Raw genomic sequence first — 18019 nt, 5'->3', positions numbered from 1 at the left:
TGTCTACCATCTCTAATGAGATAAACACTGATAGCAGTAGTAAAAGAAAGTGTGTATATACTTCAGCTACAGAGCAGGGTTATTTTACAGATAATCTAGTCACAGAAAAAAATTCCTGTTACCAAGACAGATTTCATGCTTCCAGCCAAAGGTCATACACAGCTCCCAAAGTCTAACAAGATGTCTTTATGACTTTGGGGACCATCCAGAATTCCCATACCTTCTTCCCCACAAGGAATATGTGAGGTTAAGCTAAGTAACAATCTGGTCTCTTGTCATGGGCCAAAGAGGTCGGATGGATTCTTCTCCCTGCAAAGTGATCCTGATGAGTGCCCCCTTTCCATAGGGTTTGACCATTTATTCATACATGATGACACATCACTGTGGTGATTTCCCAGTGTTGATAAGATGGCTTCTTGTGTCCAGGGCCTTGAAGAGATTTTCACAAATGACTGAAATGAAAGAATTGAAGTAAAATTTGAACTTAAGGCAAAGATGAAACCTTGGATAAGGGACTGAGTGGCTGTTTCTTTACACTATCACTGCAGAAATATTTTGGATCAAATGCCCAGATAGATATTTGGTATGAATAAAGTCTGAGTTGATCTAATTTGAGTCACTCTTTTTTACTGGAAAGTAATAATACAAGTAATAATACTTTGCCCTTCTGCAGCACTTTTTATCCGAGAATCTCAAAACACTTTCCATACATTAGATGTTAAGGTCAGAAGGGACCATTATGATCATCTACAGGAGCAGTCTGGGATCTTGTATCTTCTTTATGAGCTATACCATATATTTTAGAAAAACATCCAGTCTTGATTTAGAGACTTCAAGAATCCACCATACCCTTAGGTAAGTTGCTGCAATGGTTAGTTGCCCTCACTTTTCAAAATTTATGCCTTATTTCTACTCTGAATTTGTCTAGCTTCAGCTTCCAACCATTGGATCTCATTACACCTTTTTTTACTAGATTAAATCTCTTCCCCAGGGGGTTCTTGTAGACTGTGATCAAGTCACCTCTTAACCTTCTCCTGGATAAACTAAGCAGACTAAGGGTATGTCTACACTTAGCCGCTGGTTCGGCGGCAAGCAATCGATCTTCTGGGATCGATTTATTGCGTCTTGTCTAGACACGATAAATCGATCCCGGAAGTGCTCGCCGTCGACGCCAGTACTCCAGCTCGGCAAGAGGAGTACGCGGCATCGACGGGGGAGCCTGCCTGCTGCGTCTGGACCGCGGTAAATTTGAACTAAGGTACGTCGACTTCAGCTACGTTATTCACGTAGCTGAAGTTGCGTATCTTAGTTCGATTTGGGGGGTTAGTGTAGACCAGGCCTAAGCTTCTTAAGCCTCCCATTATACAGTATGTTTTCCAGACTTCCAATCATTCTTGTAGCTCTTTTCTGAACGCTTCCAATTTTTTAACATCCTTTTTGAAGTGTGGACACCAGAATTGGACACAGCATTCCAGTATTGGTCCCACTAATTCACACGAGAGATTGAACTGAACTCAATGGATTTTCTCGTGTGAGTCAGGCAAGTAGGATTTGACCCAGTCAATAGCAGAACTGGAAATAGAACCCAGAAGTTCTGACTCCCACTCCCCTACCCTACCCATTAGATATTCCTACCTCCATTCATTACAATAACACAATCTAATTTATTGTTTAGTGTCTTTCATACAAACATATCACCTTATACTTCATAGTCAATTACAGTCTTTACATACTACAGTAAACAAACAATACAGATTTACAACTACACCTTGAATTATTAGTTGAAAACAACTGATTCAGTACATTCCCCACCCCCTTTTATTTTCTTTTTGCAAATTATCCTTGAACAAGGCATGAATTTTACAAATTTGTTCACTACTGCATTTTTTTGATGATTAGTTGGTGCAAACAAATTTTAATCTATGGTTTGTTCATGAACTGATCACTATAAGTATTCATTAATTCACACTACATGTTTGATCACCTAAATCACATGGTGTTGTTTCCATTCCTTGCGCAGTGGTAACTCCAGGCTTGGTGGAAATGCCCTATGTGGTAGTGTGGAAGGTTTCTTGGGTACAGAACAAGGAGGTACAACCAATGGATACATTACTATGCAAATTTACTGGTCACTTCTAGCCCCATATGTAGCACTTGCAGTAGCCATGGATTGGTTCTGCTCATCTTCAGCAGCCCAGGGGAAGGATTCTGTTCCCCTAGCCTATGTGCAGGACCCCTGTTTAAATTAGTTCTGCACAGGAAAAGATTTGGCCCTTAGTGATATTGTTTTGGTCTGTTTCCTCTAATCATAGAAGAATAGTGCCTCAAGTTAAAGGCTGCAAGTTTTCTTCACAGTTAGTACAACTAGAAATTTAATTTTCTTCAATGAAAACTTAGATTTTAGGGAAAGCAGTAAAATTCATGGAAAGACTCTAAACACGGCATTTGTGGATTATTGTCCCAGCCCATGAGTGTAAGTGGGATTAATCATGCCTCATAGGCTGATCATTTTCAACTAATCACTTTCCTCTGCAGCATTAGGCACAGGTCACTTGGTAGGATTATCTCATATATTAATTCCCTGCCATTGCAGGGGCCTCAGGCATTGATGCATCTTGGTCCCTCCTGTTCTCTGCCTGTGGCAGACAATAATTTAGTTTCCTGAGGACTTTAATACTTTGGTCTGGTTCTGGTTACTGGCTTGCTGGCTGGCCTGTGATATACAGGTAAGACTAGATGAGCTTGTGACGTTGCACCCCATAATGCTTTATAGAAATATGCTTATGAGTCAGGGCCGGATCCAGGCACCAGCCGAGCAAGCTCGTGCTTGGGGCGGCAGATTCTACGGGGCAGCATTCCACCCAATCTTAGGGCGGCACGGACGCTTTTTTTTTTTTTTGTTCGCCGATCTGGCTGCCCTGTAGGGGGCGGCGGCGTGGAGGAGGAGGGGAGCGCCCTGCTGGGAGCGGGCTGCGCACTCCGTCTGCCCCAACCGGTACCAGGTCTGTAGCAAGCCCGGCAGGGCAGCCCGCGTCCTTCCCTCCCCGCCGACCGGAGCGGCACGGAGCCCTCCCAGCAGGCCGCGGTCGGGGCTGCGTGGCGAGCGCCCCGCTGAAGCCCTGGCCGCCCCCCCTTCTCTCTCTCCCCCCACTCCCTCCCCCTCCCCCCCACTAGCCGGGGCACGTCTGCAGCGCAGGGAATCCCCCTGCACCCTGGCTCCGGACACGCTGCAGGTTCTTGTTTTTTTTGCTTTGCTGTTCTGGCCGCCCCGATTTTTTTTTTTTTTTTTTTGCTTGGGGCGGCAAAAAAGCCAGAGCCGGCCCTGTTATGAGTGTAAATATGACATAACTGGAATATGTTTTATGCTAGATATGCCATGTAACATATCTTTGCAAAGGTTATGTTCTTCTGCATGTATTCATCCTATTTGTATGCATGTATCATTTTTATATCTGAAGTTATGAGCATTGGCTCTATGCTTGTATTTAAAGTGTTTGCTGTCGAAAGCACCTAAGGCAGATTTGGTCAAGAATAGTGTGAAGGGGTTATTCAAGTAATTGGGAGTACTTGGCTAACAATGAACCTTGATAGATGCCAATCCACATCTGAGCTTTCCTGGGAACATCCTGTAGAAAACTGAGTCATGCATGGACATGTGACTTGCCCATGTGACTCCAAAACTCCATTTTGTAGCTGGATTCTACACAGGGAGAGAGAGGGGTTTCCAATAAGACCAGAGAGACTATATATGCCCTGGGAAAACCCCTCTATTTTGTCTTCAGCTGGCTCAAGAGATAGCCTCTCCACCTCAGATGCCTAAAAGAAACTGGAACAAAGGACAGTAACTACAGGGGTCTGAGTGTTTGCTGGACCCAGACTAGGAGGCTAGTCTGTCAAAGAAGCTTGCAATAATTATTGGAACATCTCTGAGGGTGAGATTTACCTGCATTTAGCTTCCTGCTGTATTAGGCTTAGACTTGTGTGTTTTTGTTTTATTTTGCTTGGTAATTTACTTTGTTCTGTTATTACTTGGAACCACTTAAATCCTATTTTTTGTATTTAATAAAATCACTTTTTACTTATTAACCCAGAGTAAGTATTAATACGGGGGGGGGGGGGGGGGACAGCTGTGCATATCTCTCTATCAGTGTTATAGAGGGTGAACAATTTATGTGTTTACCCTGTATAAGCTTTATACAAGGTAAAATGGATTTATTTGGGGTTTGGACCCCATTGGGAACTGGGTATCTGAGTGCTGGAGACGGGAGCATTTCTTAAACTGTTTTCAGTTAAGCCTGCAGCTTGTGGGGGACGTGATTCAGACTTGGATCTGTGTTTGCAGCAGGCAAGCGTGTCTGGCTCAAACAAGGCAAGGTACTGAAGTTCCAAACTGGCAGGGAAAATGGGCTCAGAGGTAATCCCAGCACATCAGCTGGCAGTCCCAAAGGGGTTTCTGTGACCCAACCCGTCACAGAGCTAGTGATCCCTTCTTGCCTTAAACTCCATGGCTCTGCATAAAGACATAATTCCAGCCAGGAATATTACAAAAGGACTCACAAAGTGTTCACAATTCACAAGTAATGTTGTGCAAAAATGACAAATTATATTGCAAAATGTCACAAAATAATATTGGCATACTTCTGCACACTATTTCCCTGCTGCAGCATCACACTATTGGGTGCCAGCCAGGTTCCTCCATCTCCCCCTCCCTTACAGGGGTTGGGACTGCACCCCTCAGTGCCTACAGCCACAGGCTGACCAAGGACCAGCCACACCACCTGTTTGTGTAACTGCTTGAACTTCAGATTTCAGAACCACACACACAGAATCATCCGGAGATTGCGGAGCTTTTCATATGCGCCATGCAGGTTCCGGGGCGGCTGAGGAGGCGGGGTGTGCAGCACTGACGTCCCCTGCAATCCAGGGGCGATCACTGATGAAGCTGAGTAAACACATCCCAACGCCTCGGCCGCCCCGGAACCTGCATGGCGCATAACAAGCAAAACTTCCGGGGGAAGCCCCGCCTCACTCCCAGCCGGGACAAACGGCAAAGCCCCACACAAAGCGGAGCTGCGAAAAACAAGCCCTCAACGCCGCGCAATTTGAAGCAGCGTTTAAACAAACCCCGGGATTCCGCTTGTCCAGGGGACCTGGCAATCGGACCCCCGGGGGCGGGGCCAGTCTCTGGGGGGCGGGGCCAGAGATCTGGCTCCCGGGCGCGGGCTGGGGAGGGGGAGGTGACGTTTCTGGTACGCACGCGCGCGCGCGCAGGGCGAAGGGAGCGGCAGCAGCATGGAGTCTGGCGCACGTGTCTCCGCGCTCTGGGTCTATCGCTCCGCGGCGGGCCCCGGGATCTCGGTCTCCCTGCGGAGCAGGCGCATAAAGAAGCGGCCCAAGCAGAGCAAGAGGGGGGTGTCCGGGGATTGTCCCGCTCCAGCGGGGCCCGGGAAAGGGGAGCAGCCCGGAGCCCCCCACCCCGGCCGGGGCGCAGCAGCAGGGCCCGGGAAAGGGGAGCAGCCCGGAGCCCCCCATCCCGGCCGGGGCGCAGCAGGAGGGAAGCTGGGAAGGAGCCGGAAGGGGAAGCAGAGAGACGGGTACTTGGACCCCATGCAAAGCCAAACTTCGGGGCTGCAGGAAATCCCCAGGCCGCAGCTGGCAGGGGTGGCACCGGTGGGAGCAGGAAGGGGGGCCAGCTGCCCGGGGCCCCAGGAGCCCATCACCGGCCCCTCTCTGCATGGCCTTCTCCAGGAGCTGGGTCGGGTCCAGCACAGCAGGCAGCGGGCAGCCAAGCTGTTTGAGTGGCTGATTGCGCCCATCTCCCCACAGCAGTTCTTTGAGCAGAGCTGGGAAAATAAACCCCTCCTCATTCGGAGACACAACCCAGCATACTACCAGGGACTCTTCTCCACGACCACCTTCGATGCAATCCTGCGGGACAATGATGTCCAGTTTGGGGTAAACTTGGATGTAACAAGCTATGTGGATGGGACGAGGGAAACCCACAATCCTGTTGGCAGGGCGCTGCCTGCTGTCGTATGGGATTTCTACAGGAATGGCTGTTCCCTGCGGATGCTGAACCCGCAGGCCTTCTCTGCCACCATTTGGCACTTCCTCTCCATCCTACAGGAGCAGTTTGGGAGCATGGCTGGAGCAAACACATATCTGACACCCGCGGGCACACAGGGCTTTGCTCCACACTACGATGACATTGAAGCTTTTGTGATCCAGCTTGAAGGGAAAAAGCACTGGCGGGTTTATGGTCCTAGGGATGATACAGAGATGTTGCCCCAGTTCTCGAGCTGTAACTTTGCTCAGGAGGAGATTGGAGAGCCCATTCTGGAGACAATACTCGAAGCTGGGGACCTGCTTTATTTCCCCCGTGGATTTATCCATCAGGGGGACTGTCTTCCTGATGCACACTCACTCCACATAACTCTTTCTTCATACCAGAGGAACTCCTGGGGAGATCTGCTGGAAAAACTCCTACCAGCGGCCTTGCAGATGGCCATAGAGGAGGATGTGGAGTACAGGCAAGGGCTCCCTATAGATTACTTAGAATATATGGGGGTCCTGAACTCAGATGTGGTTGATTCTCGCCGAGGTGCCTTTATAGAGAGAGTACAGAATTTGATAAAGAAACTGGTGGACTATGCACCAATTGATGCTGCAGTGGATCAGAAAGCTAAGTTGTTTCTTCACGACTGCCTCCCTCCCATGCTAACTGAACATGAAAGGGCACTGAGTATACATGGTCTTCCAGCCAGGTGGGAAGATGGAGATGTTCGTGATGCTGATATACCAATAAACAAAGGGACTCAGGTACGGCTACTCCGTCACGGCATCATTAGGTTGTGTAATGAAGGAAATGGTGTGCTGCTGTATTACACAACAGAAAACTCAAGAGTGTACCACAAGGAGGAGCCCAAGTATTTGGAGATAGATCCTGAGTTTACAGATGGTATTGAATTTCTGCTTTCTTCATATCCAAAGTATGTCTGTGTGGAGACCCTTCCATGTGATACCTTGGATGATAAGATCTCCTTAGCTACCTTCTTGTTTGAAAAGGGCCTGCTGATTACCAAGAAACCTCTGGTGCCTATGTAATTTGTTAAATTATGATCAAAATAAATATATTGATTAGAAAAATTCTGTTTGCTACCTTACACTTACTGGTAAATTTGAATCGGGGGTCCAGATCTGAGAATCCATCCTGGTGGAACAGCTTTGACCTGGGTAGACAGATTAAACGCTTTCTAAAGGATATGTACACAAGAAGTAGGTACATAGCCTGTCTACAATAGCATAGAATTAAACTTTGTTTTCCCAGCCATATTAGTGCATCTGCAATACCCTCTAGATGTTAGTTTTATATGTTCTTTACCTTTTATGTGATAAGATGTAGCAGCCTATGATTCCTGGCACTTTATAGCAGGGATGGCCAAACCGTGGCTTGCGAGCCACATGCAGCTCTTTCACAAAGTACCGCTTGTGGAGCCCCCCATCCCATTCTCCGCCTACCAGACTGGGATGAGGGGATGGAGGAGAGCTCAGGGCTTCTGTAGTGGGGCTAAGGGCTTCTGTCCGAGACGACTGGTGCTTGCTGAGTGGGGGGCATAATTTAAAGGTTCGCTCCCCCGAACAGCTTGAGTCACACCCCTCGGTGCAGCTCCCAGGTGTTAGCTCCGCATGGAGAAGCAGTGGCAAACAGCTGGGAGCTGCAGGGAGGGGATGCTGCTTAAGCTGCATGGGGAGAGGCAGCTGCGGCAAAAGCAGCAGCTCTCCCTGCAGCTCCCAGCTGTTTGCCCCTGCCTCTCCCTAGGATCCTAGCTTGCCAGTTCCAACAGCTGCCATGCAGGGAGGGGGTCTGGCAGCAGCATGTGACTGAGGGGGTCCAGCAAACCCTGGTAAAAATCTGGGGTCACATTCCCCCCCGACGCATTGCCTCTAGCTTCTGCCCAGTGTGTGTGGGGTCTCTTGGAGCTGCAAGAAGGTCAGGGTATTGGATTATATACACATTTTTATACCTTAATTGCACTGATTTAGTCTCATTTACATCTACTGATTGACTTATGCATTCATTATGACATTACAAAGGACCTCTGAATTTCTCCTATGGTGTGTAGCAGACTATACTAAATGTGCACAAGCTTGTAACCTTAGATGTTAGCCAGTAAGAGGATACTGTCAACTTTTTGTTTTAGTCTTACTCTGCGTTATCTGTAAAACCTTAGAAATTTGAAAAGTAACACCCTTGTTCCTGATATCTCTCCTTTTACTATTTTGTAAAGAAACACTCCCCTTCTCCCCTCACCATTGCTAAGAGTGGAGAATTTGTTCACACGGTAGCATCATCACTGATGTTTGTGTAGTACTGGAAATAATATAGTCAATAGCTGCTGCAACACCAGTGGGAGGAGCTCAAACTTTTTGCTGGTGCTAATAGAATGATGGATTTTGGAAATGACAGAAATTAATTCTTTGTGATGATTAAATATTTTGTGCCCCCCCCCCCCTTTTTTTTTTAAATGATTAAACATTTTGAATCCAGATAAACCTCCTCATTAGTTCAAATGTGGAGCCCAAAGTACTACACAGTTTATAAATTTCCTATTGTTGGGTGAATTGGTTAAGTAATGTTTGGGTCTATCAAATGTGAGTGCAGTCAAATCTGTTTCACATAAGAGGTAGAATTGAAACAGCTTAACATAAGCATTAAAGTAATGTAAACACCTAGAACATGCTGTTGATTTATGATAATTTTAGTACTGAAATGACAAAGACCAGGCCAAATTCTTCTCTCAGGTACTGTAATGCTGGTTTTGTACCAGTGTAATTCAGAGCACAGGGACACCCCCATTTACCTAAATCTCATCTTTGTTTGCCCTCTAGCGCCCACATAAAGATGTTGTAAATTGGGAGTGATGGGTTTCTCTGACTGATAAGTTTCTGGATTCTGTTGATCTTGTGGTCAGGACTCTAATGGCAAGCCTAATACGATCATTGCAGGGAAAAAGGTCATCGGGTTAGGGAAAGGCATCCACGTTTTATTGCCTTGTTAGCACCATGAAAATTGTGGGACTTTGAGTTTGTCTCCTTCATTCTAGGACATCATTTGGGTCTTGTCAGATGCCCTGATCCCTCTGACCGTTCCCTGTCCACGCTGTCAACCTTGGCCCAGTCCTCAAACCCACCTACTCCGCAATACTCAGATGTGAGCGAGGAAACTCTTGACAGATCTGGGTTCTTTTCCAGCTTCTGTAAAGCGGGGGGATAGTGAAGAAGCCTCACTATCAGCAACTTTTTTCTATGAGGAAGAGATTTATATGGATGGCTCTTTGTCTCCCTTCCTAACGACACTGGCAGTTTCCCCTCCAGACACCAGAACCTTTTTACTCAGCACACTCTACTCTCCTGACTGAGAAGTGCTTCTGTATGTGTTCTACCCAACACTGCACTAGCGAGTTGTAGTAGGAAGTCAGTATTCTTGCACCAGTGGGTAGGGAAACAGCTGTGGATCTCCAGCCCACGTCTGTAGCTCCAAGTCTCCATATGGAAACTCTGAACACCACTTCTGAATGACAGCCGTTGCAGATCCTTAATCCTTGGCCACAAGGAAGTTAGACTAGCAGGCAACCTACTCCTACCTGCACCACTGGGACAAGCCCCAGGACAGACTTTATGCCAATGTAGAGTATCATTCCCTGTCCATGCCAGAACGTGCCCTGGCATCCCCTGTCACAGCATGGGTAGGATTGTGGAGAGCAGCTAGCATCGTGTAGCTAGGAGATGAATGAGAGTTTCCCCTATGCAAGGGGAATTCTCAACTGATTTAGTTCCAGCCATTTTAAAGCCCAGCAAGGTAGCCTTAGCACCCCAGAGAATTTTTTAATGACTGAAATCAAGTTTTATATCCTTTGCATCTACAACTCTCCTATCCTTTGAATGATATGCAGTATCTGCTGGGAGAGCTATTGAATGATACAACCTCCTCCCACTGAATAAGTAACTCAAAAGACTGGTATCTCTTCCGAAAGGAAGTGGTCCATGTAACACATCCCTTCTAATCCATGACACACATTACCAGAGAAGGTGGATCCAAGGACAGCTATGAGGTTCTCCAGTATATCCTTGTGGGCAGCGCTATGCTCCTTTGCATGATAGATTCGATTGGCTTCCTGCCACAGATGGCCTATAATCTCTTCGAGTTTCAGCAGTTTCTGTGTCACCAAGTCCTTTTGGCTTAGCCTGGAAATCTGGATAAAAAGTGTGGAACAGGAGACCAGTTAGTCTGATGATAAATCTTCAAATTCGTAATTGCAAAATTCGCCTTGAGTGGCATGTGCAATTTTTGGGGGCAGGCAAATAGCAATTAGTTTTTTCCATTATTAATCATGGTAAAGGGGTGGACAAGTTAAATTTTTTGGCTGGACTGTTAAATCTTACAAGGTTATTTTCATTAAATCCTGGAGCCAGCAACTTGTGAGTAAGCACAGTGGATAGTTCTAGTTATGAGTATCTTTTGTGAAAGTGTGAGCGCCACATTTTCTTGCCCATAAGAGACTCAGTTGCTCAATCAGAAAAATAAAAGTGTATTAAATATGGGGTGGGGGACTGCTATAATTGTCATGGCCTGCATGGAAAATCCACAAATGATAGCTTTTCCATTCAAACAAGCAAAAACTAATATATGTAAGGCTTCATATATTGCACAGGAAACTAGATGCAAGTTTTGCTGCAGTGCCCTTGGTTTCTGTGGCATACTGGGCAGCAGACTGGAATTTCTGCAGCAGCTCCAGATTAAATTAACAAAAATGTCCATTTAAAACTTAATATGAAAATGAAAACTAAACCACACTGCTGTCATCTTTCTATTGTTTAGATACTAATTTCATTTTTTTGCTTGGTCCTTAATTTTTCAATATGCAAAAAGTGTTTGTATTGCCAAAGCACAGCTGCTTTGTAGAAGTTGTCAGGAGGAGCTGCATAGGGGACAACTAGGGGCTTTGACACAGGATATTTTAGGAGGTGGTTGGGGATTATGGAATAAGCACACTAGCACTTCTGCAGTAACATCCTGTTACTGTGATACATTAAGGCAGGGGTCCCCAACGCAGTGCCTGTGGGCACCATGGCTCCCACCAGGGCGTCTAAGTGCGCCCGCGTACTGGCCGGTGGACGAGCATCCGCCGAAATGCCGCCGACAAGCCGCAACGTCAATAGGCGTCGCTGCCGAAATGCCGCCGATTCTTTGGCGGCGACGCCTATTGACGTTGCCGCTTGTCGGCGGCATTTCGGCGGATGCTCGTCCGCCGCCACGGTCCTCCGTGGCGCCAGATGAAAAAGGTTGGGGACCACTGCACTAAGGCTAGGTCTACCCTGGCACTTTTGTCAGTAAAACTTTTGTTGGTCAGGGGTTTGAAAAAAAAACCAACACTCCTGACCGACAAAAGTTTCACCAATAAAAGCGCTGGTGTGGACAGCGCTCTGTCGGCGGGAGACACTCTCCTGCTGACATTGCTACCGCCACTCATTGGGGTGGTTTAATTGTGCCGGGGAGAGAGCTCTCTCCCACTGGCATAGAGTGGCTACACGGGAGACTTTACACTAGCGCAGTGGCACAGCTGCAGCTGCAAGGTCTGCAGTGTAGACATAACCTTAGTGAGAGAGAGAATATGACTAGCCTGGTGGTCAAGGCAGCCACTTGGGAGACTCAGAATCTAGTTCCCCTGCTCCTATGATTCTATAATGATTTATACAATGAGGGAAGCCCCGTAACAGAACATCTCAGTGGCTAGCGCACCCTCCTGAGAGATGTGGCAGACCCCTGATCAAATCCTCTCTCCTCTGGCCAAGGCGGGAAATGAACCTGGGTCTTCTACATCCACGAGGAGTGTTCTAACTAGTACTGGGCTGAAAGTTATAAGATGGACACCACCATTGCTGCCTACTGCATCAGAGCCCAGGGGAGATAGGCATTCCTCTTCCTATCTGGTTAGCTAGGAGATAGGTGTCTGGATGCCTATAGTGAGGTAGCAGTGTGCGTGCCCAAAGGCAGCTGGGGAGCTTTTACAGTGAGTTTAGATGCTTACAGGGTTAGGCAGCAGCTGAGCAGGGGTTTGGTGGATCACAGTAGCACCAAAAACTGAGACTTAGGTGCCTAAACCTGGGGTTTAGGTGCCAAGTCCCTTTGTGGATCTGGGCATTACTCCCCACTTAGTTTTGTTGACTTCTATAGACTTACTCATGCTGTAAGTGTAATACTGTTTAGCATGGGTAAATTTATGACAATCTGGCCCAAACTGTTCAGCAGTGGAACAGCCAACAAAATTGTTGTTTAAATACCCTAATGAGATGAATGGGGCAGCTCAGACTTTTCTTAGAGCTATTTGTGCAGGCTGGCTACAGACTCAGGAAGACAACACTGCATTGGGTACTTTCAGTAGATGTTTGAAAGATTTTCATTGCAAGTTCTGATTCTGGAACACATCTGCAGAATACAGCAGCGGTATAGCTAGCAGTGGAAATTTGGGTGGGCTCCAACTTTTGTGTGGATAGGCAATGACAGACTGTGCTAGCTCAGCTTCTCCCCCGACGCCACGCCTTCTTCGTAGCTGTGGTGCCCCCAGACACAGGGCTTCACCTGCTGAGCTGGGCATGCGCATGGGGCGGCTCAGAAAACGGCAAGGCAGAGCTGCCGGAGCGTAGCTTTCTAAAGGGCGGGTGCATAGCTCTGTCCTGGATTTCAGGTGCCCGAGTGACACTCCAGGCCGCTGTGGCAGCACTACACCCCTACTCAGATTTGAGTGGGCCTGGATGCTGAGTGGGTGGGCCACAGCCCACCCATGGCTGTGCCCCTGGAATGCAGGGGGAAAAGATGGAATGAGGCAGTACAGCCACATATTACACAGGGCCCTGAATATATGCTGAACTACATATATCTAGGAGAAAGCATTATTTGACAATTTTTTAAAAAATCCCTATTTTTAAAGAGGAAAATGAGAAATATTTTATATTCAGTTCTTTCTGAATGTGGTTGTGCCTACCATTAGATAAAATGCTGTATAGTGCACATAATATGAGTGATCACATGCACCTGGGACAGAGACTTGAAATTCCTCTCTGTGCTGACTTCTCCCTGAAGCAATATTTAATATTCCAGTTCTGAGAAGCTGTCAGTAAATTAATCCAAGGCTGCAGTGTGATATGATAACAAAAAAGGCCAGTGCAGTTTTGAGCTACAGATGCAGGGGCATTATGTCACAGTGAGACTTTATCCACATTGGATCTTATTCCCCCATCTAAGTGATGTCATTTACTATCTCTTGACCAAGCTCTAATGCAGGGGTGGCCAACCTGAGCCTGAGAAGGAGCCAGAATTTACCAATGTACATTGCTAAAGAGCCACAGTAATACATCAGCAGCCCCCCATCAGCTCCTCCACCCCGCTCCCAGCACCTCCCACCCACCGGCAGCCCCACTGATCAGCACCTCCCCCTCCCTCCCTACACCTCCCGATCAATTGTCTTGTGGCATGCAGGAGGCTCTGGGGGAAAGGGGGAGGAGTGAGGGCACAGCAGGCTCAGGGGAGGGGGCGGGAAGGGGTGGAGTGCAGGCAGGGCCTGTGGCAGAGCCAGGGGTTGAGCAGTGAGCATCCCCCGACACATTGGAAAGTTGGTGCCTGTAGCTCCAGCCCCAGAGTCGGTGCCTATACAAGGAGCCACATATTAACTTCTGAAGAGCCGCATGTGGCTCTGGAGCCACAGGTTGGCCACCCCTGCTCTAATGGAACATCCATCCTCTAGCTGAGATGGTGACATCTCCTTCCCCTCAAATTTATTAGCTCTGTGTGCGGGGGAGAGAGATCAGTTGCCTTCTAACCACCTCCAAATATGAAGTTGTATTCCCCTATCTTCCAACCAAAAGCCCTGACCACATTTCCTCTATGAGCTGGACTCTCAGTGTCTCTTCACCTCATTCTTGATCTTCTGAATCATTTCCTGTTCCTCTGTATGTTGAAAATTTAGAACCTTCACAGCTTTATTCATTTCCCTAAACAGAAGTGATAGAGGACTTGTTACTCATGCATAGCAGAAGCTTGAAGGAAAAGCAAGAGCTACAAAGAGCAATGAAGTTAATGTGCTACCTGGGAACCAGCCAAGTCCTCCAATCCGTGCTGCCTTCTCTCATTTACCTCACATACACATGTGAAGCAGCGCAAGCAGCAGCTATCACTATGAGCTGCTGAAGGAAGGGATAGTGTTTCCACATTGGCATGGCCCACCAGTTGGTCTGGGCTTCAGAGGACTGGCAGGGGAGTGAGAACAGAATTGCAGAGGTAGCAGATGAGAGAAGGGAGCAAGGAGGCAAGATAACCAGCTTTAATGATTTGTTAAGTACTGCTGGAAGCAGTGTTAGTAACTCAATACATTGGTATTTAAAAATGTGATTTAACAAACATATTTAAGGATCCCCCCCCTTTGTGTTGGTACTGAAGCAATGCCGTAGCATGTTAGGGGACATGATGCTGGGGCACACTTTCAGATGAGAAGTAAAACTGATGATCTTGACCACTTGTGGCCAGATCTCAGTTACATAGGTATAGCTATGGTGTAACTATTGAAGCCAATAGCGTCACACTAATGTAAAACTGGCATCAATGAGAACAGAATAGGACCCTGGTCTTTAATGATCTGATAGCATCTTTCGTCAGGAGAGAGATGTGATGGTCAAATTCCCGTTAGGGCAAGAATTCTCAAATGTTTTCCATAGCACAGAGCATAACTTAATAGAGAGCTTTTCCTAGAATACTTACCTTCCTGTTTGGGCTCTCAAAACATACCAGTGACTACTGTGACAATCATTTATACGGGGAAAAAATCAATATTGGGAAAATCTTTTTTGCTTCATTTAATGTTGGACAAAGACAATAGCTGACACCATGTGACTTGCCAACTCTCCCCAAACCACTAGCAAGTGGTCCATGGACCACAGTTCAAGAATCATGGAATTGGGGTATTTATATTCTGTCTCCCTTGAGAAGTTATGTTCAAATAGAAAAGTCTGCCCAATCCTCCCTACTTTAGTAAGACATCCAACATCAAGTGTGGAATGGACTGGACAAGCTGAGTGACAGGAGGGGTTTAATTATGGCACCCATGGAACTATCTCCAGAAGTCTTGGCAGATATTGATTCTAAGAGCTTCATGAAGTGGGTGCAGGGAGTTGGAATACTGGTGTGACAGAACACTTGTGCCTCCTTCCATCTTCCCCCAACCCCAGCTGGCAAACATCAGCTACTTTGAAAGGTAGGTTTTGGAGACAGTAAGAGAGGGGTTAATGTGGGGGGTGACCAAATTAGTCTTTAGAAACCCCTTAGCAATTGACTCAAGGAGCATCCTGGGAGGAAATTATATGTTGTGAGCATGCAGGGTTTATTAGGAAAGAAAGCAGCATCCCTCAGAAGGAAGGAGAGCACACTACACATGCTCAGAGCCCTGGGGAGTATCCACTGACAAAACCATAATGAGAGAGAGGCTTTATTTTGCCCCGAGCATGTTTTCCTTTTGGAGCCTAGCTACTTACTCTCTGACCATCTCATTTGGCTCCAGAATCAACCTCTCCAATAAGATGGCCTGAACACTTTCATCCTGCAGCTGGAGGGTGATGATGCTACGACAGGCCTCTCTTCGTACTCCAGGTTCCTCCTCATGATGAACAGCCCAAAGAAGATGATGTTTCAGCTGGGGGGTCACATGGCCTATTTGGCCCAGTGCTGTCATAAAAGGGGAAAACAAGCACTTTTCTTTGAATTTTTTCATGCCGGGGTTTGGTTGCATTAACAGATATGCTTCTTTCTATTTATTGGGCTTGCTAAGGGCTTCCTGCTTGTGGAATTTTAGGAACACAGCATTTGCCAAACAGGACAGAAGAAACCTCCAACAAGTAGCTAATATGTCATGCTACAGACAAAGGTTTAAAAAACAAACAAACAAAAAACCCCAATGTGCTTTGTCAATTGTGCAGTGTTGCTTGGGAAACGGGAAGAGGTGGGGATTCTTTGCTTACCTCTGTAGCAATCAGCTTATATCCTGAAGCATGGAATTTGATTACACCTATTTTAGCTTTACACCCATCTACAAATATCACCATCATAATGTTATCCCATTCTTTTTAGAAATCCAGTCACAGTTTGATTTGTGCACATTCTATGGCATCAAAATCTACAAGACTCTAGGGTGCTGAAAGTAACATTTAAAAACATTTGTTCTAAATGTATTGCTTTCTAATTTCACTGAGTGACAGCGTATTGGGAAGGAAGCTCTAAGAAAGTAATACAGGATGTAAATAATAGGCTGCCGAGATACAGAAAAAGGAGGTGTTCGGGGATATGTAAATACACTATTTTGACATTGAGAATAGTAGTCAAAAGGCTCAGCATCCTCCATGTCTAAAAATTGCATCTATTCCAACCATAACATCATAACTGTGTTATGTATTCCCCAGAGAGGAAGGATTTTCCAGTGGTTAGGCCACTAGCTGGGATTCAGGAGATCTGGGTTCAATTGCTTGCTCTGCCACATACTTTGTATCTAACTTTGGGCAAGTCACTTAGCCTCTCTATGTCTGTGTTGTGAGGATAAATACATTCAAGATTGTGAGGCACTCAGACACTATGGTAATGGGGGATCACTACTTAGGAGAGATAGATGTATGCGCCCCAAATCACTGCCAGACCATGGAAAAACCCAAAGTTATCTTGGAATTGTCTTCTCGGGTTTGAAGGACTGTACATTTTTGTTCCCTCGCAACTCTATGGATCTATGGGGGCCACATAAGGAAGGGACCCTGCTTCAGTGTGAAAATAGGAGTTTGCCTACAGGGACTGCTGCTGCTCTTCTGGCTCCCTGTCAGCTGTCATTGCCCCAGGGTGATGTGCTTTTGATGGCTGGAGTTAGATAATCTGCTGCATTGAAGCTTTTAAAAAAAAAAAAAAAAAAAAGTTTGTGGGCTCATCTTGTATCTAACTTTAGTGACCTGCAGTAAATCCAACCTGCACTGTACAACACACAAATGTATGGATCATCATGGCCAAAGGATTGGGTGCAATCTTCTAACTAGCCTGAGGTAGAAGAATGCATTTTTTGCAGCTGTAGCTCTTTGAGCCTCCGGTATTAATAAGGAGCCCGAGGCTTCAAACTGATTTGACAATCTGGAGGCAGACAGCCTCAATAGAGGGGGATGGGATACTAACTCTTCAAAATGTTTCCTTCTTCCATGCAATATCACCTCCATCTTGCCTGCATTCAGCTTCAGCCAGCTGCCTTTTAGCCAGGCACTGGGATAGTTGGAATATGGTCTTATTTGCATCCAGGTGAAGGAGATGTAGAGCAAGGTTCTTTCTTTGGATTGTTGGCATTTGAGACCTGAGACATAGATCCTCAGGCTTCCCCTCTTGGCTTCATGAAATGATGAAAAAAGAGAGCAGTGGGGAATAGAACTTTGAGGAACCCAATAGGTGAGCATTCTAGAAGTGGAGGCCCAATCACCCATCACCATTTTCTGGGAGGTGTCTGGAACAAAGGGAAGCCACATAAGTTCTCTTTGTCTGTTTCCCCATCTACAATATGGAGCTAGTACTTGCCGTAGGGTTGCAAGACTTAATGAATGTTTGTTGTGTACATTAAGGATTTGGGCCTTAAAGGTATTTAACTTCCTAACTTCCATTGACTTTGATGGAAGTTAGGAGCCTAAATACCTTTGAGGATCTGGGCCAAAACTCCTCAGAGGAAAGCTGAGGTAGAATTATGAAGGATATTATCATTCATATGATTTTTTTAGACTAATGCTTTATGGCCCTGGCACATGCACAGTTTAGAATTCTCAGTCAGCAATAATATTGTTGCGAGTCAATGTATTTTTAAAAACCAAAATAAATCTATCCAAGTCTTCTCGTGATGTTCTAAACCACTTAAAAACTTTTGCAGAAGGGAGAGAGGGAGGATGCAAAGCAGATTGAGTT

At 46.3% G+C, this 18019-nt stretch overlaps 2 protein-coding genes across 2 annotated transcripts in view; one reads left to right on the top strand and one right to left on the bottom strand.

Moving 5' to 3' along the window:
* Window positions 1-275: 275 nt before the first annotated feature.
* The window catches only part of HEATR4 (HEAT repeat containing 4), a 43087-nt gene continuing 25343 nt past the window's right edge, over window positions 276-18019 (bottom strand). The window contains exons 12-16 of the mRNA XM_065404282.1: window positions 15583-15772; window positions 13971-14049; window positions 10082-10253; window positions 7171-7229; window positions 276-452 (exon numbers count right to left, since the gene is read on the bottom strand). Coding sequence (XP_065260354.1) covers window positions 276-452; window positions 7171-7229; window positions 10082-10253; window positions 13971-14049; window positions 15583-15772 — 677 coding nt within the window. The remainder of the gene's footprint in view (window positions 453-7170; window positions 7230-10081; window positions 10254-13970; window positions 14050-15582; window positions 15773-18019) is intronic.
* On the top strand, window positions 5293-7104 carry RIOX1 (ribosomal oxygenase 1). The gene has a single exon (XM_065404345.1). It carries the CDS (start codon window positions 5293-5295, stop codon window positions 7102-7104), a length of 1812 nt encoding a protein of 603 aa, XP_065260417.1.

This window comes from Emys orbicularis, chromosome 4 (assembly GCF_028017835.1).
Source record: "Emys orbicularis isolate rEmyOrb1 chromosome 4, rEmyOrb1.hap1, whole genome shotgun sequence".
NCBI classification, from domain to species: Eukaryota; Metazoa; Chordata; order Testudines; family Emydidae; genus Emys; species Emys orbicularis.
The sequence above is the reverse complement of the archived record's forward strand: the minus strand, read 5'-3'. Positions and strand labels throughout refer to the sequence as shown.